The sequence below is a fragment of the Toxotes jaculatrix genome, chromosome 7 (genome assembly GCF_017976425.1).
Source record: "Toxotes jaculatrix isolate fToxJac2 chromosome 7, fToxJac2.pri, whole genome shotgun sequence".
Classification (NCBI taxonomy): domain Eukaryota; kingdom Metazoa; phylum Chordata; class Actinopteri; family Toxotidae; genus Toxotes; species Toxotes jaculatrix.
Genome location: NC_054400.1, coordinates 667,395 through 692,394, shown reverse-complemented (window position 1 = coordinate 692,394; position 25,000 = coordinate 667,395). Strand labels below are relative to the sequence as shown.

Sequence of the window (25,000 nt, the reverse complement as noted above, 5' to 3'; positions counted from 1 at the left end):
CTGCTGTTCCAGGTCCATCCACAGGCGGCGCTCTGGTCCAGGCGGTGGGTTTTCCTTGTCTCATGGTGTTTATCGGGGTGATCAACATCCTGTACGCCCCGCTCTGCTTCCTGCTGCGTAACCCTGCGGTCCGAGAGGAGAAAATGGTATTTTTACTGTTCTCACTTCCAATTTACATTTAATGTGGTGATTCCGAAGGTAAGGAAATCAACAGCTCTGCAAAGCAGTGAAAACATGGAGGATCCTGTACATGTTACTGACCGCGTCATGGTCAGCTGATGATGGGCCTTCGTTTGGAGAACGGTCGCTCGAGTGATGCAGAACAGAACAATCTGAAGAGAAAAACATGAGCAGCAGCTACAGAATGAATCATGGTGCTTTACCTTCCTGATGCTCAGCCTCACAGGGCAGCGCCTCATGTTCACTGAGAGGTCACCTGATCCTGCAGCTCAGCAGGTTCCACTCTGCGGTGCAAGGTCACACAACGTCCAGCTCAGCTGAAACACAGGCATCACATCGTCTTCGTACAAAGGGCATTTTACTGTGTTTTCCTGCGTGTGGGACACGTTACAGAGCACACACACATGACGACACTTCATCTGGATTTACCCACAGCTAACACCCGAATTCCCCAAAACACTGTGTCAACAACAAATGTCTGAGTTGGAAAATGACAGTGGTTATTAAAATCAGCACACACACACACACACAGTGTAGCTGCAGGTCCAGACAGATCCGCAGGAAGTGTGTGTGTCTGTGATGTTGAAGCCAAAGTGTTTGTGTGAAGTCATTACACAGTGATTAGACTGATCACAGATCAGAAGCTGCTGCCTTCAAAGCTGCAGAGGAAACATTTCCACTTAATAAACTCTAAATTACACCCAGATTACAGAGACTTACACACTGACCCACTGTGTGTGTGTGGTTGCATGTTGCAGGCGATCATCGACCAGGAGTGTGTGATGCACAGGAAAAGCTACAACACACAGAAGGAGAGTCGTGAGTTTCCTCTGAGCGACTACAGTGAAGAAGAGGAGACGGAGGAGTGACGCACACACGGACACACACACCTGCCCATGTTGTTGATGTTGTCTCTGTGTTTTACCTTCATCATCAGACTTCCTTCCGTCACACATTCAGAGCAGAGCAGGCGTCGGACGGTTCTTAAAGGGACAGTGTCGACATTAAAACACAGCTTTAATTTCCACGTTTTACAGAGTTGTGAAGTAGGAGGAACTGTTTCTGTCTCATTCATTCTTCTCATAGACCAAGTTAGTGACTCACAGTTTGGATCAGCATGAAACACACACACACACACACACACAGGACAGCACTGCTAACGTTACCCTGGTTCTTCTGAACATATGATCAGCTGCTAAATACCTGGTTCTTTGATGTAAAGTCAAAGGTAGAAGCATGAATGGGCCCTGAGGGTCAGGGGCCCCGGGCATTCACCTGCAAAACGTCACTGAAAGAGACATGTCCTGCTACAAAGAGACATGAAACAACTACACAGAGATACAAAGCAACAACCAAGACAACAAGGAGACAGAGGGAACTACAGAAATATCTGCAGACAACCAGACGTAACCTTCATCCTCAAAGTCTTTTCTCTTGTAAAAATACAAAAAAATACAGTTTGAAAAGAAATACCAAGACCGACACACCTGTTGGAATTATTGCTTTGATTTAGCAAATGGTTAGTTGGGCAGAATTTGGTGTTTATATGGATCACCCCTATTTTTGTAAAGTTAATCAAATTTTCCTTTAGTGGCAAAATTCACAAACCTTTGAACCTTTGTATTTCAGCTAAAACTCTAAGAATGGCTTTGGGATGAAGGTTAGTTTTAAGTCTTTCTTCTGCCTGAATCTGTCATTATATCAGAAGGTAAGAACTTAAAATTAGGAAGTTGTTTCAGGTGAAAAATACAAAAATAATTTGTTTCCTCTGAGGTGTACGGTTCAAATCCCTTCGTTATTTTAAGGGAGCGTGGGATTGATGGAGAGAATTCTGTGTGAATGTGAGTTTATTTTAAGGAACGTGTTCTTTCATCTTCATTAACTCTTCAGTCTGAAACCAAAGTGTTGAGATGTGAAGCTGTACCTGACTCTGTGTCTGACCTCTGACCTGTGTCGCCATTAAAACTGCTGTAACCTTGACTACACCTGTTTACCTGTGAGTGTCTGCACCTGTCCTCACCATTTTAACCTGAGTGTCAGACTGATGGAAATGTGGTGTGTGTGTGTTGTGTGTCTGTGTTCACATGCTTCTTATCTGCTCTTTAATTTCCTGCAGCAGCTCGTTTCTTTGTCAGAGAAAATGACGACAGGAGAGGCAGAGGCTCCGTCCGATGGAAAAGTAAACAGGAAGTGAATGAAAAGCTCACAGAGTCAGATTTTCTTCACAGTGACAAACACCGATGTTATTAGCATTAGCTCTGTAAATCTGCTGACGTTAGTTTGCTCAGTGTTTATTTTCTACAGCTAAGTGACTGCGCACATCAAGATGCATTTGGATGAAAAGTAAAATGCTTCACACAGTCAAGTTAATCTAAACCTCGAGCTAAGATTTAGCTAATTTAAACCCTGGACTAATCCAAACCCTGAACCTTGAACTAATGACAAATAAATTAATAAAAATACATAAATAACCTACAGAACCTAAACCCTGAGCTAATTTAAACTTTCAGCTAGCTAAACTCTAAACTCCTCTAATCAGAACCACATCTAACATGAAAGCTTCTCAGTCTGTTAGCTGTTACACCTGTTTACACAAAGATTTCCTGTCAGAAATCACAGAATCAACCTGGGAGTAAAACAAAGTTCTTTCATCAAGCACGCAGAGAAATGTAGAGGCTAACAGCAGCTAGCTGAATGTTCAGGCAGTGTGTGTGTGTGTGTGTGTGTGAGATGAATATTCTCTGTAACTGAACGACAGCAGATCACAGCAGCTCCAGCCCACACACACAAACAGCTTCAAAACATTTCCTCCTGCTTTGAAATATGAATAAACAGGCTGTGGGTGATACCATGCTAATCTGAGTGTGTGCAGTCATCAAAGGTGTTTGAGCTCTGATGTGGTGCTGTCTGTGTAAACAGGTCGGAAACAGTTCAGTCTGTAACTCTGAATCTCTCAGGCTGATTTATGGTAAACTGGGGGGAAAAAAAATCACTTTTTAAATGTGTATATTGGCTTTTAATCTGCCACTAATATCACCACAAACACCTCTGCAGTCTGCCTCTGATGTTTGTTGGTCACATTTGCACTTTGATATGAGACAGATTCTCTGATCTGTCCAACACGTATGAACATGTTATCTGTTGTGTGTGAACCCTGAGCTGTAGTCGTGTTCAAACAGCCTCTAAAGCTGTGACCTCATCATGTTTTTCCGTGTTTAATGATACTGGCTGACATTTTTATATTTTTCAGACACATGACTCTACTACCTGTTCAAAAATACAGATTCTTCACTTTGTTTTCTCTTAAATCCATTTTAAAAAAGCTGCTCTTTGCTGAAACAGTCCCAACTCACGGTCCACTGACTCCCTTATTCTGGAGCTTTCAAACAGATCACACAGTGACAGTGGAAAAGCTATAAACAGTTATTAATATTATTATTGGCTAATATTAAGAATGAAAGGGCTGATTGAAAAGATTAACTCTTAACACACTTCAAACACAGTCTGAGATTTTTGACTTTTTTCACAGATTTCACCAAAAACAGAAAAAAGTTTTTTCCCTTTGCTCAGAAACTGAAACCAAACGTGTTTATCAGTCTGCACCAAAGTTTCTGTGCCTGCGTGTTAGACGCAAGAAAGTGGTTTCAGCTCCTACAGAGAAAAACTCAACGATTATTATTTTATTCATCCTGCCACTTCCGTTTTAATAAGTCAGCTGACCCACAACATACAACATGAATCGCTCCTGCATGGGTGTGTGAAGCTTAAAGTCACACACACACACACAGACACGCGCACGCACGCACACACACACACACACACACACACACACACACACACACACACACACACACACACACACACACACACACACACACACACACACACACATTCATCTGTTTCATCTGCAGCTTTGAAGGTTTGTATCGTTTGTTCCTAGTAGGAACCTTTCACGCGGAGCTTGTGTTCAGCCGGATACATTCTCCGAACACACCGTGTCCCTCCCGTTAAAAGGTCCGGAGCTTTCAGCCTGTTTACCGCCAGACGGAAGCGTTAGTGCTTAGTTTGTTTAAAATCGATCAAATCGATGAGCTCGTAACTGACGTTAACCTGCTTCAAGATTCACCGATTCACAACAGAAGAGGAGAAGAGAGGAGAAGAGAGGAGAAGAGAGGAGTGGAGAGGAGGAGAGGAGGAGGCAGGTCAGTGAACGTTTTATTGGCCCAAACTCAGACGTGAAACCGAGAGTTCATCACTGTGACAGACTCAGTGCGGATCAGCGGGCGGTGACACAGCTGTGTGCAGTGGGACCGTTTATAGGACGAGGTGGAAAGTCACAGAGCTGAGGTCAGAGACACACAACACCTGCAGAGACACACACGACTACAGAGACACACACGACTACAGAGACACACAACACCTGCAGAGACACACACCACTACAGAGACACACAACACTGAGTCTAAAAACTTGATTTTGCCTCTGTTTTTAACACATTTGTGTTAATTCTCTCCATTTTCCGTCCCTCCTCTCTTCCTGTCTCCTTCCTACTTCTCGTTTTTCCCTCTCTCCTACTCTTCAGGATGGAGCTTTCATCTTTACTTCATGATCTTCATCTCTCCTCGCCAGACGAGCCCCTCCCCTCAGCCTCTCTCCCTCCAATCACGAAGCTCCTGCCTCGGCTGGAGGAGAAGCTGATTGGTGCATCCTCGGACTCTGAAACGAGCTCCCTCATTGGTAGCGTGGAGAGGCTCTTTCAAACAGCAGATCCTGATTGGCTGTTCTCCCCGGCCTCAGCCAATGAGGAGGACGGTCGGGCAGAGCTTCAGTTGGCATACGCGTCTCTGATCAGCGCTCTGATTGGCTGTGCAGCTCTGCCGCTTTGTGATGACGACTGCAGCTCTCTGAGCGCGGCAGCCTATCAGAGCGTCCCGAGCCGAGCCGTCCCAGTGTGCTCGGCCCTCACAGCGCTGCTGGGAGCTCTGGGAAACTGGGAGAGGACAGGTCTGCTGCTGACTGTGGCTCCACCTGTGTGTGTGTTCGCTGTAACACATTTCCAGGTGAGTGCGGAAAAACATCAGGATCACATCTGGGTTCAAAGACGGGAGCCGCTGACTGGAGGTCTTTGTCCCTCTGTGTGTTCAGGATCAGGTGTGGACCTCTTCCTCCTCCAGAGCAGCGGCACAGAGCCTGCAGGAGGCGCTGCTGAGGGCGGGGGGCTGGAGAGACCCCGCCCACCTCCTGATGGGGGACAGCAGTGAGAGGGAGGAGGGGGAAGGAGGCAAGAACCGAGGAACTCTGGGAGGAGTCCTGGATGTCCTTCAGCCTCAGCTCACCAAGTGAGAATCTGTTCTGAATGTTTGGGCTGATGTTTGTCACAGTGTGGATTTAACAGTGTGTGCGTGTGTGTGTGTGTGCGTGTGTGTGCGTGTGTGTGCGTGTGTGTGCGTGTGTGTGTGTGTGCGTGCGTGTGCGTGCGTGTGTGTGTGTGCGTGTGTGTGCGTGCGTGTGTGTGCGTGCGTGTGTGTGTGCGTGCGTGTGTGTGTGCGTGCGTGCGTGTGCGTGTGTGTGTGTGTGTGTGTGTGTGTGTGTGTGTGTGCTGCAGGGACTCGTGGCAGCGCTGTGAAGCAGTGAAGCTGGTGTTTGTGTGGCTCCTCCTGCAGGTCAGTCTGAGCTCAGTGTTTCCATGACGACACAATATTCAATCAAATTCAGTTTTATTTATACATCATCACATCACAACAGAAGTGATCTCAGTGCACAGAGCAGGTTCAGACCAGACTCATGATTAGAATGGATCCATGATTATTGATCAGTATTGGATCTGGTTTAGCTGAAGCTTCAGTTTTCCTTCAGCTGTTTCTGACACTGCTCATGTTTGCTGCAGGTCTCTCGCCCCTCTCTCTCTCCTCACCTGCCTCGCGTCCTCCCCCCCTCCCTCCTTCTCACTGACCACTACAGACCAGAGAACTGCATGCTGGGAGTTCGCTGTCTGCACCATATCATACTCAACACGGTAAGAGCACACACTCACACACATACATTAAACACACATTCGTTTTCCTTTATTCATCTTGTTCATGCAGAGAAACATCTTCATGTTTGGTGATGATGATTATGATGCGTGTGTGCGTGCGTGTGTGCGTGCGTGTGTGTGTGCGTGTGTGCGTGCGTACGTGCGTGTGTGTGTGTTTTCAGCCTGCTGCTGATCTCCGTCAGTTCAACAGAGCAGAAGTTCTTTATCAAGCGTTAATCAAACACCTGTACACCACAGAGGCTGCTGTCATACAGGTAACACACACACACACAGGTCTGAATGAAATTTCCAGGTGTGTGTGACGAGTAGGGCTGGGTATCATAAAGAAATGTTCGATATCTTACCATACCTGATTCCTGAACAATTTTCAATACCACATTTTTAAAAAATATATATTCTATAAAATCAACATTACTCGTAACTTTAAAAAACTTTGGTTTTATTTTTCAGTTTCTGCACTTTTCATTCATACATACACAGAAAACGTGCAAAGTAAAAAGTGGAAAAAGTACAAAGAACAAATGTATATCAGGCTTCCTGCAGCATGCAACATATCACTCAGCCTGTCAGGTGTCAGGCGAGCTCGCTCCAGGCTCACTGTGTCCCAGCCGCAGGCTCACTGTGTCCCAGCAGCAGAAGATGTATGTTCTGTGGATGTTGCTCGCACACAGAGAAAGCTTATTGCCAAGTCAGAAAGCATTGGCAGAGTGTCCTTCATGTCATTGTGCACTGTTAGCATCGATGCTGCTAAAATAGAGCCACGGATTGCGCGCTATTGCGCGCATTGTTCCGGTCGCACTCCGTGGAAATCCGTGTAAAATGTGGAAAAGATCCAGAACGTGGCTTTGTCGGCGTGGCGTTAACTAGTGTTGTAGGTTTCAGCAGTGAGGATCACTTCCGCGTTCACTTCAGCTCCATAGACAGGCACTGGCAGTTAGCTCTTTGCTAAAGCATCGGCTGGGCTAGGCGGCTACATCCAGAGGCCTCCAGTGGTGGACAGCGGCTGCAGTGTCCGTGTTTGTTTGCCAATGTTTGAATAGGTTTCTGTGACAGTATGGCTTGTTGTAGTGTAGACTGTACTAACCGACCGTCTAAGGAGTCTGTGTCGCAGTTTTTTCGGTAAGTAAGTTTCTCACTATTTTACCTGGACGTTTGCGCTAATTAGCATGTGTTAGCATATTTTGCCGCTGGCTTATGACTTAATTGCTGATTTCTGGTCGCTGCTGATACAGATAGAGGACCGGAGCAGCTAATGTTAGGAACGCTGCTGCGGTGTGTTCCGTGCTCTCAGAGTCCGTTTATTGCGGGAATACTAGGCTACAATTTTATTTGGTCTCATTTTTCTGTTTAAAAAGTCCGACATTGCATGGACAGAGCAGCTCCGTCAGTCAGCGGCTGCTGTAACTGTAAGTGGATAGTGGATGGAGGCAGCAGTGAAAGCCGGTAAATATTAAATATTAAACATTTTAATATATTATTATCATCATTATTTTGATCGTTATCATTAATAATGACAATAATAATGTTTTTAATGTTTTAATATATTTTATTAATATGAAATAATAATGATTTTCACAGTTAAATAACAGACTAGAAATAAATTTCCCCCCACAACTCCACCAAACCCTGCAGCTCCACCTAAAACCTCTCTGTCTGAAACAGTCATGTTTAAAACACAGCAGCAACATTATGATCTCTGTTGTACGCTGTGTGTCGCGGTTACACGGGGTCGAGCTAGTCGGGTCGGACTCGGGGACTGTCGTGTGGTGGATGTAGCTGCGTGTAGCTGCCGCTTAGCTTGTTAGCCTAGCTGATTAGCTGATTAGCCTTAGGCTAGCTCGGTTGCTCCGAGCTAAGTGGCCGGGTTCTCGGCCGGCTGACCCGTAGAGTAAGCGCCTCTTCGCCAAATATGGAAAATACACTCCCACTAAAATCCAAGATGGCGCAGCTCCAATGCCCATGGTTTGGTCACAAAACCGACTCCCCGAAACTAATGGGTGACGTCACGGGTGCTACGTCCATGTCTTATACAGTCTGTGGTTTTTCCAGGATGACTGCCTTCACAGAATTCAGAGGTGTGTGTGTGTCCACAGCTGGCCCTGTCCTGTCTGTTGGACCTGCTGTTGGTTTTGGAGAAGCCCCCCTCCTCGCTTGGCCCCTCCTCCACCCGCAGGAAGCCCTGTCGCCATGACGACGTTCTGCGTCTGGTCCTAACCCACATGGAGGCGGAGCACAAGTTGGCGCTGCGACGCGTCTACGCCTCCGCCCTGCCGCTGTATGTAGACAGGTAGGTCTGATGTTTGTGTGACAGGGAAGCTCCAGGCCTGGAAACTGGCCTTAGAAGTTTTTAAAAAGCCTTAAAGGTCCTGAATATTTTTCCTGAGCTGCCGTGGACTCTGACGTTTGTTCAGACCGTCGGTAAAAATCTGCTGAACTGAAAAATAAAACTCCATCAGTTTTACTCACAGAAGTAAGAATAAAAAATATCAAACTAATCAGAGCTGATAATAATAATAATCATCAGCATGATCCATGTTGTTATAGGCAGTGTGCGCAGTCTGCATCTCGCGTGTGATTATTCAGTAAACTCCCCTTCAGCCTTCAGCCATATTTATTCAGCTCCTTAAACAGGGCGTGAAGTGAAGAGTAACCACGCCCATCACTTCTCTCTGGATGCAAGCGGCTCCATAAGAAAAACTGGCGCGCGGTACGTGCGTAACGTCACACCCGGAAGTTATAACATTGCAAAAATAAAAGCACGATAGCCCACAGTAACAATGAGTAGAAGGCGTTCTTGTATGACAATACTTAACACGTGATCAGTGAGAGGAGCTGATGCAAAGCCTTTAGATAAATTCATCGTCCAAACTGGTTTTCATGTTTTTCATATTTTGGTCAGAGCCAGGATTTAAATTTCATCCTGTCTTAAAAAGTGTGTGTGTGTGTGTGTGTGGTGCAGGATGGGTGTGGCTTTGTGCAGACACCTGCGGCGGGTGGAGAAGGTGGTGCTGGGATACCTGGAGGTCAGAGATCCACCTGAAGAGACAAACACACTGAAGATCCTGGAGGTGCTGCAGAAAACAATGAGAGCAGCCTGGCCACGGTGTGAACGCATGCACACACACACACACACACACCTGCACCTGTGTGATGTCTTCAGCTCACCTGGTTGGTGCAGCACCTGGAGTTTACTTTAGACTTTTCTAGTGTTTAGTTAATGAAAAATTAATAAATTGATACATGAATGAAAAACGTTGCACTGAACTGAGTTAATGAAGTTATGTGATTAAAGAGTGAATCAATAATCAAATGTTTACATTGAACTATTAAAATAATAACAAATTAAATCCAATTAAAAAGCACCAGGTCCTGTTTCCACCTGTAGCCTTCAGTCATGTGACCCAGACTCAGAACAGATAGAAAACAGATGAACTGTTGTGTCTGCCCCCTGGTGGCCAAACAAAGCTACAGCTGATGTTCTGAACTCTCTCCTCAGGATGGAGTGTCGCACCAGCGTGTTGCTGCGTTGCTTGTTGCGGTTGCTGGTTGACGTTTCTTCAGACTCTCAGCTCAGTGATTCGGTCAAACAGCAGCTGATGAGTCAAAGCACAGTCTGTATCAAGCTGCTGGACGGCTGCTCACAGGGAAACCTACAGGTGTGTTCACCTCACCTGTCAGTCAGTCACAGCTGTTCAGCTCAAATGTCTCACCTGAAAGCACTCATCTGTCTGTCTGTCTGTCTGTCTGTCAGCCTCTCCTCCGGCAGGTCGACAGCAGCTGTTGCAGCCCTGAGGTGCTTGGTTGCCTAGTGACAACAACTATGACAACAGAGAGTTGATCCAGCACACCTGGAACAGCTGGAAGTTGGACTGTAACAGCAGATCTACAGTTTCTTGACAGATGGATCAGGACGGAGCAGAGGACACGTGAGTGGACAATCACAGACTGAGAGACTGACTCTGCAGACGCTGGTGAGACGTTTAGTGTCACGTGGAGACTCTCAGCTGTCCCTCAGCTCTGAGTCCATCGGGTCCTACTGAAGACGTAAATCTTTACAAACATTTCACAGATTTTAAAAAGACATGAGCAGCAGTGGATCACTGATCACAGGGCTCAGAGGATAAACAGAACCAGACCTGTCCTTGAAGCACAGGGACAAACTGGTCAGTGTTAACGGGTCTCAGAGGACTGGACACTGAGACGAGCTTTAACACAAAGACTTTCATTCAAAGATAAACTTCATCAAAACATCACAACAGACGAGTTTCACACGTTTTTACAGAATCCACCGAGAGAATCCAAAACAAACCTCAGACATAAAACGTGAGTAACTACACGAATGTTTGTATAGAGCTCATAAATAATCTTTACATGGACAGATGTGATCAGCTGATGGAACGTTTAGGATCGGTCAGTTTCACCTGTGAACACACTGCACAGTCTCTGACCTCGGTGTGTGTGTGTGTGAGCAGCGAGTCCAGCTGGTCCAGTCTCTGTTTCAGTCCCAGTAAACCCTCCTCGGTCTCCAGTTGTCTCAGGTTCTCCTGCTGGTTCCACAAACGGTGACGCAGACGAGCCTCGACAGAACAAGAATGAGCCGGGGTTTAGTCAGAGCTCTTTACCAACATGTTCTCCAAACCCCGTCTTATCAATAAAACCTTAGACCAGATCAGCTGGATTCCTTCAGTTAGTTGATTCTGATAATTGGTTGTGATCAGTCGTCGATTATTTTCCTGACAAACTGATTTAAAAAAGGTGGAAAGTTTCCACAGTGTGAACGAAAAGCATCAAATTCTCAAACTTGCGGGAACCAGAAAACATTTGTCCTGAAACATGTCGAAGCAATGAAGTGATTGATTAAACAGCTGCTGATTGATTTGCTGTTGATTGACTGATTGATTAAACGTGGTCTACCTTCAGCCGGTCTTCCTCTTGTCTCAGGTGCTCTCTCTGCAGCTCAGCCTTCCACCTCTCCTCCTGAAAACACACGTTCATTCAGCTGCTGCTCTGAAACATCTGAGCCCAAACCAGGATGAACACATGAAGGAAGAAATGAATGTGTGAAAATGTGATTTCATGTATAAATGATGCAATAAAAGGTTGTGAGTTTTATTCGTTTGTTTTTCTGTATTTCAGTGTCTGTTGTTTATTGTACATTTACTCTAACAAACAAATGTTGATTAATTACTGATGTTTACCACTGACCTGCGTCTTTATTTAGGCCTGAATTTATTTATTTACTAGTTATTTTTATTTTTACAATCTTTGAATAGTTTTTTTTACTCTCCCTAACTTGTGAGCAACACAAATGAAGTTTGATTGATTGATTGATTGATTGATTGATTGATGTTTGTGTGTCGTCTGAGATCAGAGTTGGTTTCTGACAGGACTCACTTCAGTATTAAAGGCTGATCTCAGACCAGCTGTAGACAGGTAGAAGGACTCATCCTCTGACTGCACATCCCTGCTGTGATCATCCTGCACACACACACACACACACACACACACACACACACACACAGCAGCAGGTTTAGGTTTTGTTCATGCTGAGATGGATTCCAGAGTCACATCTGGATTTACAGGAAACAGCTGGTTTGATTGTAATTTGATTGGAACTGAAACTATTGATCAACAAAAATAATCAACAACTAATCCTAATTTGATTGAATTGTGTAATATGATCTTCACCTCCTGTTCTTTGAGCAGCTCCTCCTCTCTCCTCTGTAGCTCCTCCCTTTCCTGTTCTAGCCCCTCCTCTCTCCTCTGTAGCCCCTCCCTCTGTTGTTTTAGCTCCTCCTCCTTGTGAAGCAGCTGTTTTTCTCTGTCCCACAGCTCCTCACCTGATCCGTCGTTTGAAAAGGAATGAAAATCATCAGAAACCAAGATGGTGCTGGACAGGAAGTGACAGGTTTCAGAGTGGACTCACTGAGCTGGCTGAGCTGCAGCTGTTGTTCGGTCAGACAGCGCCCCCTGTCCTCCAGCTGGCACACTGCAGCTGTAACATCCAGCCCACTGCTCAGTGCCTGAGAGAGGGGGAGCAGACAGGTTACAGTGTGTTAACAGTGTGTGTTTACAGTGTGTGTTTACAGTGTGCGGGACCTGTTTGTGTTCTATCTCCGTCTCCAGCTCCTTCAGTTGTTCTGCTTTCTGCTGTTGCTGCTGCAGGAAACACACTCATCAGATCACACACTTCATGCAGTGCAGACACACTTCAGAGGGTGTGTGCTGGTTTGTGTGTTTGTGTCATACCTGTTCCAGAGTGTGCAGCTGTTCCTTCATCTCCTCCACCCGTCCACTGAGCAGAGACAGCAGCGCAGAACTCTCTGCAACACAAACGTGAGTGTCATGTCTTCACATCTATCATCAGAGACACGTGTGTTATATGTGTCAGTGTGTGTCACAGTGTAGTCTTTGTGTTACAGTGTGTGTCTGACAATCTGAATAGTTTTAACCCCTGAACACGTTTGTGTGTAAAAGTTAACAGCGCGACCGATGCTAATGCGCTAGCCCGTCAATGGGATTCTCCATATTATGTTAGCATCGAGCTAATCGCTACTTATTACCACTTATAGGTCACGACGGAGCTTCCGCCCCTCGGTACAACGGCTGTGCAAACATTGCCCGTTGCTGTCTCGCTTTGTTGTGTTTCTAGTGCAAAATATTTCCACACAGCGACATGTTGCGCTGTAAAGTTGGTTAGCCACGGTGCTGCTCAGTGCTAGCCTGCTAGCTGGCTGCAAACCGTGGAACGGATTTCCTGAACGGGGGCGTGTCTCATTACTCCGCGTCACATTGAGACACGCCTCCGTTTTTTCACTGAAAAGATAAGACTCAGCTTTCACACGCTGTGCACCACCTCACGTGTAGTGGTTATGTATGTACGATAAAACAAATGTCAGAGAAGTAGCATGACGAATTTTAACGGCTTAATGATGATGTCATACCGTTGAGCTGCTCCTGAGTGGCTGCTGTATCTCTGACCACTTCCTGTTTTAGGACCTGGGCGTGGCTGTGCTCCTCCCTCTGTTTAGCTAGCTCCACCTCCACCGTGGACAGACACCTGACACACACACACACACACACACAGTGAGTGTGTTTCACAGCGACACGGTTTCACACAGGTAGTGTGGGCGTACCTGTCGGCGTGCCTCCGTCTGGCCTCCAGGTGTTTACACTGCTCCTGCAGGCTGCTCCTCTCCTCCCTCCTCCTGCTCAGCTCCTCCTGTAGCTCCTACACAGAAAACATGACAAACATCTCCTGCTTTTTTCTATTCTGTTTTTTATTTTGGAAAACACACACACACACACTGTACACTACGACACAGAGTGTGTGTGTGTGTGTACATACACACTTGCAGACTTTGCTTTAACTTTGTGAGTCAGTTTGTTCAGTTGTGTTTATTTTAGATTTTCTGGAGGAATGTCTTTGAACAAACTGCTCCAGTTTTTATTCAGCAAAAAATGTATTACTCTTCATTTATGCTGAATGTTTGTTTGTTTGTCATGTTCAGCTCACCTGATGTCCTCTGACTAACTGGAACTGATCACTCTCATTTTATCTGGAATTACAACCAAATTAAATCTTTCCAATAAATTTCACAGGAAATGATTTGGAAGTTGGCAGAAATTTACAAAGTCGTGAACTGAGACAGAGAAATTCAGCTTCATCCTTTGAACATTATTAAAACGTCCTCTGGTCCTCTTCAGGAACCTCAGGGCATTTACAGAAAACTGAAAACACTGAATTAACATGAAAGTACAGTAATATGAACATGTGACCTGCTGGAGACATGTGACCAGCTGGAGACATGTGACCAGCTGGAGACATGTGACCAGCTGGAGACACTGTGGTTGGTGCTTTTACTGACCTGCAGTTCTGTTTGCTGTTGTTTGGTGTTTGTGAGACGTAACTCGTCCTCGTTTCTGTGGGACTCCACTTCCTGTCGTAGCGCGACCAGCTCTTCTTTCTTTCTGTCCACTTCATCCTGCACTCTGTCCAACTGGTCCCTCATCCTGTCCACCTCATCCTGCTTCCTGTTTAGTTTGTCCTTCGTCCTGTCCAACTCATCCTTTGTCCTGTCCAGTTCATGGTTCTTCTTGTGGAGCCGCTGGAGAGTGTGGGTGCGTTTGATTTTTACCTCCTCCAACGCCTGCTGCTCAACAAGCAGCTTCTGAAGAAGCTGTTTCAGCTCTGGACACAGACACAGGTGAGTCAGACGACGGCTCAGAAACCTGAGCAAAGTCTCACCTGAGTCTTTCTGAAACAGCACTGAGAGCTCGGGCGTCTGCGTGTGTGTGAGTGTGTGTGTGTGTGTTACCTGCTCTGTGTGTGCTGAGTTCAGACTGCAGCATGACGAGTTTCTGCTCCTCCTCTCTCAGAGCTGAGACTGTGGACCTCCTCTCACTCACCAGCACCTCCTGCTGCTCCAACAGCTCCTACACACACACACACACACACACACACACACACACACACACACACACACACAGAGGGATTATCAGCCAGAGAGCGATTTATCCAGATTCCACAGGTTGTGTTTGCTGTTGTTACGATGCAGTGTCAGTTCTACATGAGATATTCTCCCAGGACATCAACAGAACAACCTCAGCCTCCTCCTGCCTCCTCCTCACCTTTACTGTGTTCTGCAGTCGCTGCTGCTCCTCTCTGACCTCCTCCACTCTGTCCAGAGCTGTTTGATGCTCCTCCCTCCTCTGAGCCAGCCTCTGCTCCTGCTGCTCCACCTGCAGAAACATGTCTGCTGTCACTGAAACGTCAGGACCGAAGACAGATGCTTCGGTCTCTCCTTCCTCTGACAGTTTAACGGTGCAGGTTAAAGCTCTGACTCAAACTGAACTGGACCCTGTGAGACGACGTCCACTGACATGTTTTTATTCTGAAAACGTTCCTTCTTTATCTGTGACTGTATGTTTGTGCTGGTGCCACAGTCATGATGTCAGTCACACGTGGAGCTGTGAGGTTACCTGAGTGCTGACTGAGTCCAGACGCTTCTGAGCCTCCTGACAATCTGACAGCACCTTAGACAGTCTGCACACACACACACACACACACACACACACAGACACACACACAGACACACACACACACACAGACACACACAGACACACACACACACACACAGACACACACAGACACACACACACACACACACACACACACACACATTTTATTGGGAGAAGTAAAACAGATCATGTTTCAGCCTAAAATCCAACCTCTTCACAGTAAAAGTCCTCTAACAGGCCTTCCTGATTCATTTTCCTTGCAGCTTGAGGACTTTTACTGTGAAGCAGCTGCAGACTTCAGTTTGACTTGTTTCCATGTTAGCTTACACAGTAACTCACTGTCTGAATCCATAGCTTTCATATTTGTGTTGAGTCTTAGCTGAGAATGAAACCTGTGAGGACACGTACTGTCCTCCTTAGACTTCTGTCTTACTGACATGGACCTAACTTCCCTTCACTGTGCATCAGAACTGTACCTGTCTGAGGCTGAGAGCATTTTTGTGCCCAGCTGTTGGAACTCCTGATCTCTGCTCCCCAGCGCCTCCTTCACCTCCCTCAGAGTCTGCTCCTCCTTCTGCCTCCTCCTCCTCAGATCTCCCACCTCCTCCTGCAGCTCTCTGAGACGTCAGGTCACATATGATGTGTGATGCATACACCATAAACAATCACGGTTAATCAAACAGCCTGAGTTTACCTGACGTGCTGCGTGGCCTCCAGCAGACAGGTGGCGCTGTCCTGAGCTCTGCGCTGCAACATGTCTGCCTCACACTGAGCCGAACTGGCCTGGAGGAGACGAACAGATTGGACCTGTACTCACACAGGAAGACGCTGCAGTGGAATGTTTGGAGCCAGAGGTGTGTGTGTGTCTGTGTGTGTGTGTGTGTGTGTGTGTGTCTGTGTGTGTCTGTGTGTGCGTACCTTGTCTCTGGTGGTGTGTATGCAGCTCTGAGCCTCCAGCAGCAGTCTGTCAGCCTGACGCAGCTCAGCTTGTCTCTTCAGCAGAGTTTTCTCCACACACTCCACCTCATCACACACCAGCAACACACTCCTGTACGTGCGAGTGCACGTGCACGCACACACACATTAAAACCTTTATGTCTTTGAATTTCCGGGGTTTAAAATGTGTGTGTGTCTCAGTGTCTCAGTGAGACACTGAAGTAAATGATGTTGTATAAGAAGCTGCTCTGCTGTCACAGTGACGCTCTCCCACCCGCTCTCTGTAGTCCCCTACCCTGACCACAGAAGTGTAAGTGTGTGTGTGTGTGTGAACACGCTGAGAGACTGTGTGTCTCACCTGTGTCGTCTCAGTGTGTGTCGAAGCCGTTTGGTTTCCAGTCGTAGTTTCTCCTTCTCGTCCTCCAGTCTCTCTGCTTCTCTGCACACACACTTTTCTCCCTGATGACACACACACACACACACACACACACACACACACACACACACACACACACTAGTATAAATCATTTCTGCAGTGTCACAGTTGCAGTTAAATGAATCTCAGGTTCTGTGGTTCTGTTGTCCCTGACCGTGTCTCCGTGCTCGGGGATGTTACAGTGTAGAGCTGGGCCCTCGGCTGGAGGACTGTAGACGACGGCTGCGGGTGGACCGCAGAGCAGCCAGGCGGGTCCAACCGGGGGAGCGTGACCATCGGAGGATCCAGCAGAGACACCTGCAGCCCGGTCGGAGGGAGGAGTCCCTCCTGTGGAGCTCCTGTCAGCATCGCTGCCTCCTGCACTGTCCCTCCACTCTGCTGCTGCTGCTGATGGAGAGACATCACAGCCGAGTCTGAGCAGCTCCGGACAAATGCACACTGAACATCTGGGAACACCTGTCAGGGTGTGTGTACCTGTGTCAGAGTCTGTGTGAGCCGGGGGGATGTAGACCCAGTACCCTCCTCCTGCAGGAGGCCTGTCCTGCTGTCGCCCCCTGTCAGGAGAACTGGGGTACTGCAGCCCCAAACCAGAGTCCTGAGTCCCCTGAGAAGCCAGACTGGGAGCCTGAGACAGAGACAGAACTTTAGATCCTGTGATGCTCTGAGCTTTCTGTCCTAAAACAAAGGGTTTTTGTTATTGAAGTTTTTATTCAGTTTAAAATTTCAAACTTTTGCAGCACAAAAATGCAATGGTGGACAAGTCAGCTGATAAAACAAACATTAAAATCAGTCAGTGTGTAACATCAAAAGTAAAAAGTCTCACACTGTGTCCAGGAGGTACATAGCACCACTGTCCTCCATCTCTAGGCTTAATCCCAGTCCTGGACCTAGTCCTGGTCCGGTTCAGCTGCTGTCTCAGTCTGTGTGTGTGTCTCTGAGCTTCAGCCAGCTCTGCCCTCAGCTCCTTCACAGTGTGTGTGTCGTTAGTCTGGTGAGAGCTGCTGTTAACCTCGTTCACAGTGTTCTGAAAACACACACACACACAGTGTATACACACGTTACTGCAGTGTATTTAACTTTGCAGAAACACGTTGTGTTACTGTAACGAGACAAAGAGCTGTGTCATAATCAGTTTTCTCAGTGAGGAGAGAAAATCTGCACCCAGAACAGAGTCTCTGTAAGGACCAGTCCAAGGACATTTTGTCTGGTCTTCTTCTTCTTCAGAGCTCAGAGTCCTGGTTTTAGGACAGAGGGTGGAGTCAGGCCACACTGCTGCTGCACCCTGACTCCTTCTGTCTGTTCATGTGTTTGACGTGGTTTTGGTTTAGGTTCCGTTTTGGGTAAAGGATTAGGGATGCACCGATACCGTGTCCAGCTGTTGTCCGTCCGACTGCCACAGCGTCGTGCCTCTGTGCTAAAAGCTGCTCATTAACAGCAGCTGGAGGGGGAGCGCGACGCACGGCATGCTGGGAGTCTGAGGCACGTCATCAAACACACCTGTGGGGGCTTGGCTGGTGTGCGAACCCCTGCATTGTTCTGCAGGACCCACTGTGCAGTTAAACTAACGCTGCTCGCCTGAATATCAGCCTGTGGATGCGCCTCTTCACGAAGCCGTGTAGCTTTGGCCACACCGTGTGAGTGAGGTGGTGTCGGTGGGGATCTCACGCCTCGGCTCCTCAGCTCCAGGCCGCTGAGCAGCGTCTAAATCCCGCATTATTATCATCAACCGACAGTGTCTGGTGATGGAGAGCAGAGTCCTGGGTCAGTCTGTCATTTTCACTGAGCGCAGGTTGTCTCTTCACTTCTCCACAGTTTGCCGCTGTTAGCAAACTGTGAACTCGGTGTCGTGTTGGTTTCCGTGTTCATCCACTGTGAAACAGCTCCACACTGCAGACACTGCTCCTCCCTGCCTGCTCCTCCCTGCCTGCTCCTCCCTGCCTGCTCCTCCCAGTCAGCTCCTCCCTGCCTGCTCCTCCCAGTCAGCTCCTCCCTGCCTGCTCCTCCCTGCCTGTTCCTCCCTGCTCCTCCCAGTCTGCTCCTCCCTGCCTGCTCCTCCCTGCTCCTCCCAGTCTGCTCCTCCCTGCCTGCTCCTCCCTGCCTGCTCCTCCCTGCTCCTCCCAGTCTGCTCCTCCCTGCCTGCTCCACCCTGCCTGCTCCTCCCTGCCTGCTCCTCCCTGCCTGCTCCTCCCTGCTCCTCCCAGTCTGCTCCTCCCTGCCTGCTCCTCCCTGCCTGCTCCTCCCTGCTCCTCCCAGTCAGCTCCTCCCTGCCTGCTCCTCCCTGCCTGCTCCTGACCGCCCAACCGAACGGCACCGATGCTCGTATCACAGCGGACACACAGCTGAAGCGATCATACTGTAAAGTGTGTGTGTGTGTGTTTCATTCCTCAGTGACACTGAACAGTCGGCAAACACAAAAGTGTAAATTGGCTTCAGCTGTGATGGTTTAGTGTCAGGAGTGTGTGTGTGTGTCTGTCTGTGTGTGTGTCTGTGTGTGTGTGTCTGTGTGTGTCTGTGTGTGTGTGTGTGTGTGTGTGTCTGTCTGTCTGTGTGTCTGTGTGTGTGTGTGTCTGTGTGTGTGTGTGTGTGTCTGTCTGTGTGTCTGTGTGTGTGTGTGTATGTGTGTGTGTGTGTGTGTGTGTGTGTGTCTGTCTGTCTGTGTGTCTGTGTGTGTGTGTGTATGTGTGTGTGTGTGTGTGTGTGTGTGTGTCTGTCTGTCTGTGTGTCTGTGTGTGTGTGTGTCTGTGTGTGTGTGTGTGTGTGTGTCTGTCTGTCTGTGTGTGTGTGTGTGTGTGTGTGTGTGTCTGTCTGTCTGTGTGTCTGTGTGTGTGTGTGTCTGTGTGTGTGTGTGTGTGTGTGTGTCTGTCTGTCTGTGTGTGTGTGTGTGTGTGTGTGTGTCTGTCTGTCTGTGTGTCTGTGTGTGTGTGTGTCTGTCTGTCTGTGTGTGTGTCTGTGTGTGTGTCTGTGTGTGTGTGTGTGTGTGTGTGTGTGTGTGTGCGTGCGTGTGTGTGTGTGTGTGTGTGTGTGTCTGTCTGTCTGTCTGTGTGTGTGTGTGTGTGTGTGTGTCTGTCTGTCTGTGTGTCTGTGTGTGTGTGTGTATGTGTGTGTGTGTGTGTGTGTGTCTGTCTGTCTGTCTGTGTGTGTGTCTGTGTGTGTGTCTGTGTGTGTGTGTGTGTGTGTGTGTGTGTGTGCGTGCGTGTGTGTGTGTGTGGTGTGTGTGTGTCTGTGTGTGGGGCACCTGTGTGAGCAGCAGCTCCACAGTGTGGTTCAGAGCTCTCAGCTGTTCGATGGTTGATGTCAGCTGTTCTGCCGTCAGCCGATCGGCGTCACACATGAACCCGCTGAGCTGCCGTAGTTTCCTGTTCAGACCGTCGAGGCTCCTCTGGTGACTGTGGCTCTGTGAACGCAGCCGGCGCACGGCACAGGACGCTGTTATTACACTCCCTCACACAGCCCTGCTCATCAGCTCCTGTTACACTGTGATCTATATTCGTTTCCAATCCATTTATAAACCAGCTTTACCAAACAAGCTGTGCTTTTAAGGGGAAAGGAAGTGTATTCCAAAATAAAAGTCCTCCCATGATCACATGACACGCACTAAACCCAGACCACTTCCTGTCTAACTCTTTAAGCTTGAGGTGTAATTTTCTCTCCTCCCTGAACCTGAGGCCTCTGACCTGTTGGAGCAGTGTGTCTCTCTGCCGCTGGACGTCCTGAAGCTGCAGACGACTCTGCTCCAGCTCACTCTCCTGCAGGAGAAGAAACAGATGAACGAAGATGTAATCTGATCTCAGGTCTGATCAGCTGAGTGTTTCTGAGCAGCACTGCTGCATCTGGTTAGAGAACAAAAACATCAGCATCCATCAGGATCAGGTTCTGGTCTCAGCTGATACTGACCAGCTTCTGTTGAATGTGTCTGTTTCTGTAGTGAGACTTCTGCAGTCTGTCTCTGAGTCTCTGCAGGTCCTCCTTCAGCCTCCAGGCAGACTCCTGATCCTGATCCACACCAGGGGCCACCTGGTCCTGGGCTACTTGGGCCTCCAGCTGGGCTTCAAGCTGAGCTATGTGGTCCTGGTCCTGGGCTAGCTGGGTCTGCAGTCTGACTATCTGCTCCTGGCTGTGGTTGTGGTCTTGCTGGAGCTGCCCCCTGCTGGTCCTGGCCTGCTGGAGCGTCCTGCACAGCTGCTCCACGCTTCTGGACAACATGACCTCAGGACTGACGGGACTGCTGGGAAACAGGACCAGAGGGGAATTAGCTCAAATGGTAGAGCGCTCGCTTAGCATGCGAGAGGTAGCGGGATCGATGCCCGCATTCTCCAGGACACTTTTGACCTTTACTCTCTCCACTGTCTCACTCAGCGTCTGCCGTCTGGGTGGACCATAGCCTGTGCTGACCAGAGCTGAGCTCACAGGCTGTGATTTTAAACCGTGTTAGCAGTACAGTGCTGTAGAACTGGTACCTGTACTTGCTCTCATCCAGCTCCTCTGGTCGACTCTGAACCTCCTCTGGATCCAACAGCGCTGCTGTCAACCCATCCAGCTGAATTCTAGTCTGGTCCAGGTGGGCCCTGGCTTCTTTATACTGGGTCGTGGTCTGGTGTAACTGGGCCTTGGTCTGGTCCAGTTGGGCCTGAAGTCCGTGTGCGATCTGCTGGAGTAATGATTTCTCATCCTGCACACAGACACACACACACACTGTAGCTGTAGCTCAGACTCACACACACACAAAGAGCTTCTGTCAGGCTGTGGACGTTTTGTTCTTTTCTCTTTTCTCTTCTTCTACATCAGCCTGTGATTCACCCACAGCGCTCAGGCCTGAACAAGTGCCAACAGCTGGGGCAGGTGTTAGTGTGTGAACTGACCTGTAGTGTGTTGATGGTGGACTGTAGCTCAGACTCTCTCACCTCTCTGGTCTGTTTCTCTTTGTGTACAGCTTCCTGCAGAGCAGCACACTCCAACTACACACACACACACACACACAATGCTGAATATACACACTGAAACAGCAAAGACGTGGTGCTGCACTGGAGAACAGTCGTACTGTTCAGTGAACGAGGCTCTTTCACTGTGATACAAGCAGAGAGAGTCAGACACACGGTGAATAGTCTCTGTATGAAGGTCTGACCTGTGATCACAGCGGTCACACACCTGTGATCACAGAGGTCACACACCTGTGATCACAGAGGTCACACACCTGTGATCACAGCGGTCACACACCTGTGATCACAGCGGTCACACACCTGTGATCACAGCGGTCACACACCTGTGATCACAGAGGTCACACACCTGTGATCACAGCGGTCACACACCTGTGATCACAGAGGTCACACACCTGTGATCACAGCGGTCACACACCTGTGATCACAGCGGTCACACACCTGTGATCACAGCGGTCACACACCTGTGATCACAGCGGTCACACACCTGTGATCACAGAGGTCACACACCTGTGATCACAGCGGTCACACACCTGTGATCACAGAGGTCACACACCTGTGATCACAGCGGTCACACACCTGTGATCACAGTGGGGTGTGACTGATGTGGTTGGATCTTCATCATCATCATCAGAACTCTTACAGACAGTCTTTCACCTGGAGTGTTACCTGTCCCAGTGTGACCTGTCGAACTAGCTTCTCCCTCAGCTGCTTGAGCTCCGCCTCCAGCTCCACCTGCCGTCTACTGCTCTTCACCTGTCGGTCTCTCAGAGCCTGAGCCTCCACCCGTAACACAGACAGCTCCTCCTGCTGGACAGCCATGTCCTACAGACAGACAGATCCAGAGAGAGACAGGCTGAGATTCAGAAGCGTCACGCGTATTAAGCCGGTCAACATCAAACAATCACACATCACACACTGACCTGTGGGTGCGTCCTGGTCATGTCCTCCAGCTGTCTGCAGTGTCTCTGAGTGTCCTCCAGGTGGAGCTGCAGACCCTGGTTTTCAGCCTGCAGACTCTGAACCTGCTGCTGAGCTTGACGTGCCTGCAACACAACAACAGGACCTGTCACACACACATCGCACACACTGTGTCGGTCGGTTCAGCAGTCAGAGTACAGCAGCTGGATTCAGCAGCTGGATTCATTTAAACCTCCAAAGCTCAGTGAGAGACTTTCAGATGGTGATGACAGAAAAACAAATGATTTATCTGATCTGAAGATTTAACAACACCACTGTTCTACTCTCTGGTCTGTTTGTTTGTGTGTGTGTGTGTGTGTGTGTAAATAAAACTGATACACAAAGCAGGAGCAAGAAAAGGACATGAACCCTGAGGTGGAGCACTGAGGCCCTCAGTATGGAAATGAGGACGGACAGTCAGCGTCTCTACCTGCTCTCTGAGTCCTCTCAGATACTCCTGAAGCCCGGAGATGATGCCCTCCAAATCCCTCTGAAGAACCTCATTCGCCAAAATCTGACCTGGAGGAGGGAGGAGGAGGCCAGAAGAGGGAGTAAGAGGAGGAGGAGGAGGAGAGAGGGGGGAGATGAGGAGGTGCAGTGAAAAGTTCAAGAGTTCGACAGTTTTCAGTCTGAACAACATCTAAACCAATCAGCTCTTAGATCAGGTGAGAGCCAGGTGTTTCCCATCATGCCCTGTACACCTGGCCCCTGAGCGATCGATTGTGATCAGACCTGGATCCCTCCCGACAGCCGGTCAAAGGGCTCTGACAGGCTCTGTGATTGGTCGGCCATCTTCTCACCGTCGGTCAGCTGTTGCTCCAGCTCTTTGATCTCCTGCGTCTCCATGGCGATGCGTGACAGCATGTCGTCCAGGCGACCTTCCAGCTCGCTCTGCCTCCGGCTCATCTTGTCCAACAGCTGTCGACTACTGGACAACAGAGCAGTCACATGGGCCTGAGAGGGAGATGACAGCCAATCAAAACAGGAACGGCAAACCTGAGGGGTGAATCCACTGGTCCTGTTAGGTCCTGTGAGGCTGTTTACCAGGCAGCCACGCTCTAAGAAGGAAACGCTATCAAGGTGCACTATGGGAAATGTAGGATCTGGTGTTTTTTTTAACTTAAAGTCAGGATACCTTCACCTCTGCTGCTCATAGTTAGCATTTTTTCTCTTGTGTCAACAACCAGCAGGCAGACGAAATGTCTCAGACAACTCAGCAACCACAAAAGAAAAGGACACAGTGTGGGCCCAGGTCCCGGGGCCGACTGCCGCCCAGTCCACAACGCTCCCACAGGTGATGGGCCCATGGGAGGCGATGCCGCCCGGAGTGGGACTCAAACCCACGACCCCGTGTGGAGAGTGCGAGCATCCACCCTGATATCTCTCCGCACCAGACGCTGCTGTGAAGCAGTTTTGTTGTTGTTGTAGAACTGAAAACTGTTTGAAGAAGAAATGTACCTGTTGTGCAGGTGTTCCTCCAAACTCGCAGAAAACAGCAGCTCTGCTCCAGCTCACTTTGTTTACATCAGGCCTGAAGACTTTCTGACATTAAACTGGCGTCGATTCATTCATATCTGGCACTGCACTGTAAGTGTACAGAGAACTTTAACAGTGCAGTGCGAGACATGAATAACCACCCACCACACTCACCCATTCACCCATTCACACAGCCACCAGCGTAGTTTGGGGTTCAGGAGCTGGGGATCTGACCCCCGACCTTCTGATTCGTGAACATCCTGCTCGTGAACATCCTGCTCTTCCTTTACTAACTTTACTCTTTACATACTATTTAAACGTGTTTCCTATATTGTCCCGTGTTTCTTATCTTAATCCTTCTGTCTTGTGTAAAGCTCTCTGAAGACAAACCTGCTTAGATTCACAGTCATTTGGACACAGACAGTGTTTGTTGTACTCACAGCAGTCAGGAGAGTCTAACAGTCTGTTTCTGATTCTGCGTCCTCGTCCCCAGAGACCACCAGGGGCTGCTGGGTAACATCCTGCATGTCCTCCCTCCTCCCCCTCCTATTTTCTATCTGTTCCCGGTAGAAAACCTCTCACCTCCTCCTCTCTGCTCTAACAAACATTCACTTCTTCACCTCTCTGCCCTCGACATGTCTCCAGTCTGTCTCCCTGTCTTCTGCCTCTTCTCTCCGCTGCAAACTTCTCTTCCTCTCCTGCTCTCTCTCTGTCTTTGAATCAACACAGAAAATCTTTCTCCCAGCCAATCAGAGTGTCCACAGCAGAGTGACAGGCCATGCTCTGTCCAATGGGAGTGAACTAAAGCTGTGTAAGCCCCGTCCTACACAGGGGACGTCCTGTGGGGAAGGGACAAAGCTTCTTAAAGAGACGACGACCTGTTGCTGTAGTTGCTTCTGCTCCTGCTCTGAACATGGACCCAGATTTACCACAGAAGTGTGTGAAGACATTTTGTTCCTGTACAGCTGGATAAGCCTCGACCTTTACTCTGAAACTCTGCAGGGAGGAGGGCTCAGAACA

The 25,000-nt window shown here is 48.5% G+C and overlaps 2 protein-coding genes, 1 long non-coding RNA gene and 1 other non-coding gene across 8 annotated transcripts in view; 3 read left to right on the top strand and 1 right to left on the bottom strand.

Moving 5' to 3' along the window:
- The window catches only part of LOC121184180 (chromaffin granule amine transporter), an 11,442-nt gene extending 9,282 nt beyond the window's left edge, over nucleotides 1–2,160 (top strand). For all 4 annotated transcript variants that reach the window (XM_041041671.1, XM_041041670.1, XM_041041673.1 and 1 more), the window contains 2 exons: nucleotides 13–146; nucleotides 939–2,160. In XM_041041671.1, coding sequence (XP_040897605.1) covers nucleotides 13–146; nucleotides 939–1,049 — 245 coding nt within the window. In that variant the 3' untranslated portion in view covers nucleotides 1,050–2,160. The remainder of the gene's footprint in view (nucleotides 1–12; nucleotides 147–938) is intronic.
- Nucleotides 2,161–4,203: 2,043 nt separating this feature from the next.
- On the top strand, nucleotides 4,204–10,505 carry tti2 (TELO2 interacting protein 2). Of its 2 annotated transcripts, none has more exons than XM_041042862.1 (10): nucleotides 4,204–4,527; nucleotides 4,763–5,240; nucleotides 5,326–5,519; nucleotides 5,786–5,843; nucleotides 6,068–6,196; nucleotides 6,379–6,471; nucleotides 8,311–8,504; nucleotides 9,177–9,320; nucleotides 9,714–9,873; nucleotides 9,969–10,505. In XM_041042862.1, exons 2-10 carry the CDS (start codon nucleotides 4,764–4,766, stop codon nucleotides 10,053–10,055), a joined length of 1,536 nt encoding a protein of 511 aa, XP_040898796.1. In that variant the 5' UTR covers nucleotides 4,204–4,527; nucleotide 4,763; the 3' UTR covers nucleotides 10,056–10,505. The 2 variants fall into 2 exon arrangements, with proteins under 2 accessions (XP_040898796.1, XP_040898795.1); XM_041042861.1 differs by having other exon boundaries at nucleotides 8,284–8,504.
- A 108-nt stretch (nucleotides 10,506–10,613) lies between these two features.
- On the bottom strand, nucleotides 10,614–11,943 carry LOC121184932. Its single transcript, XR_005894323.1, has 4 exons — nucleotides 11,906–11,943; nucleotides 11,612–11,695; nucleotides 11,132–11,194; nucleotides 10,614–10,794 (listed from the first exon to the last, which is right to left on the bottom strand). It is a non-coding gene; the product is annotated as an uncharacterized LOC121184932 (long non-coding RNA).
- An 8,910-nt stretch (nucleotides 11,944–20,853) lies between these two features.
- On the top strand, nucleotides 20,854–20,926 carry trnaa-agc. Its single transcript has one exon. It is a non-coding gene; the product is annotated as a tRNA-Ala (tRNA).
- Nucleotides 20,927–25,000: the final 4,074 nt, after the last annotated feature.

Bases quoted from the DNA above. Each gene is read 5' to 3' on its own strand.
- tti2 (XM_041042861.1), top strand. From the start codon at position 4,764: ATGGAGCTTTCATCTTTACTTCATGATCTTCATCTCTCCTCGCCAGAC. The intron at 5,520-5,785 runs GTGAGAATCTGT...TGTGTGCTGCAG, and splicing joins CTTCAGCCTCAGCTCACCAA to GGACTCGTGGCAGCGCTGTG. The intron at 6,197-6,378 runs GTAAGAGCACAC...GTGTGTTTTCAG, and splicing joins ACCATATCATACTCAACACG to CCTGCTGCTGATCTCCGTCA.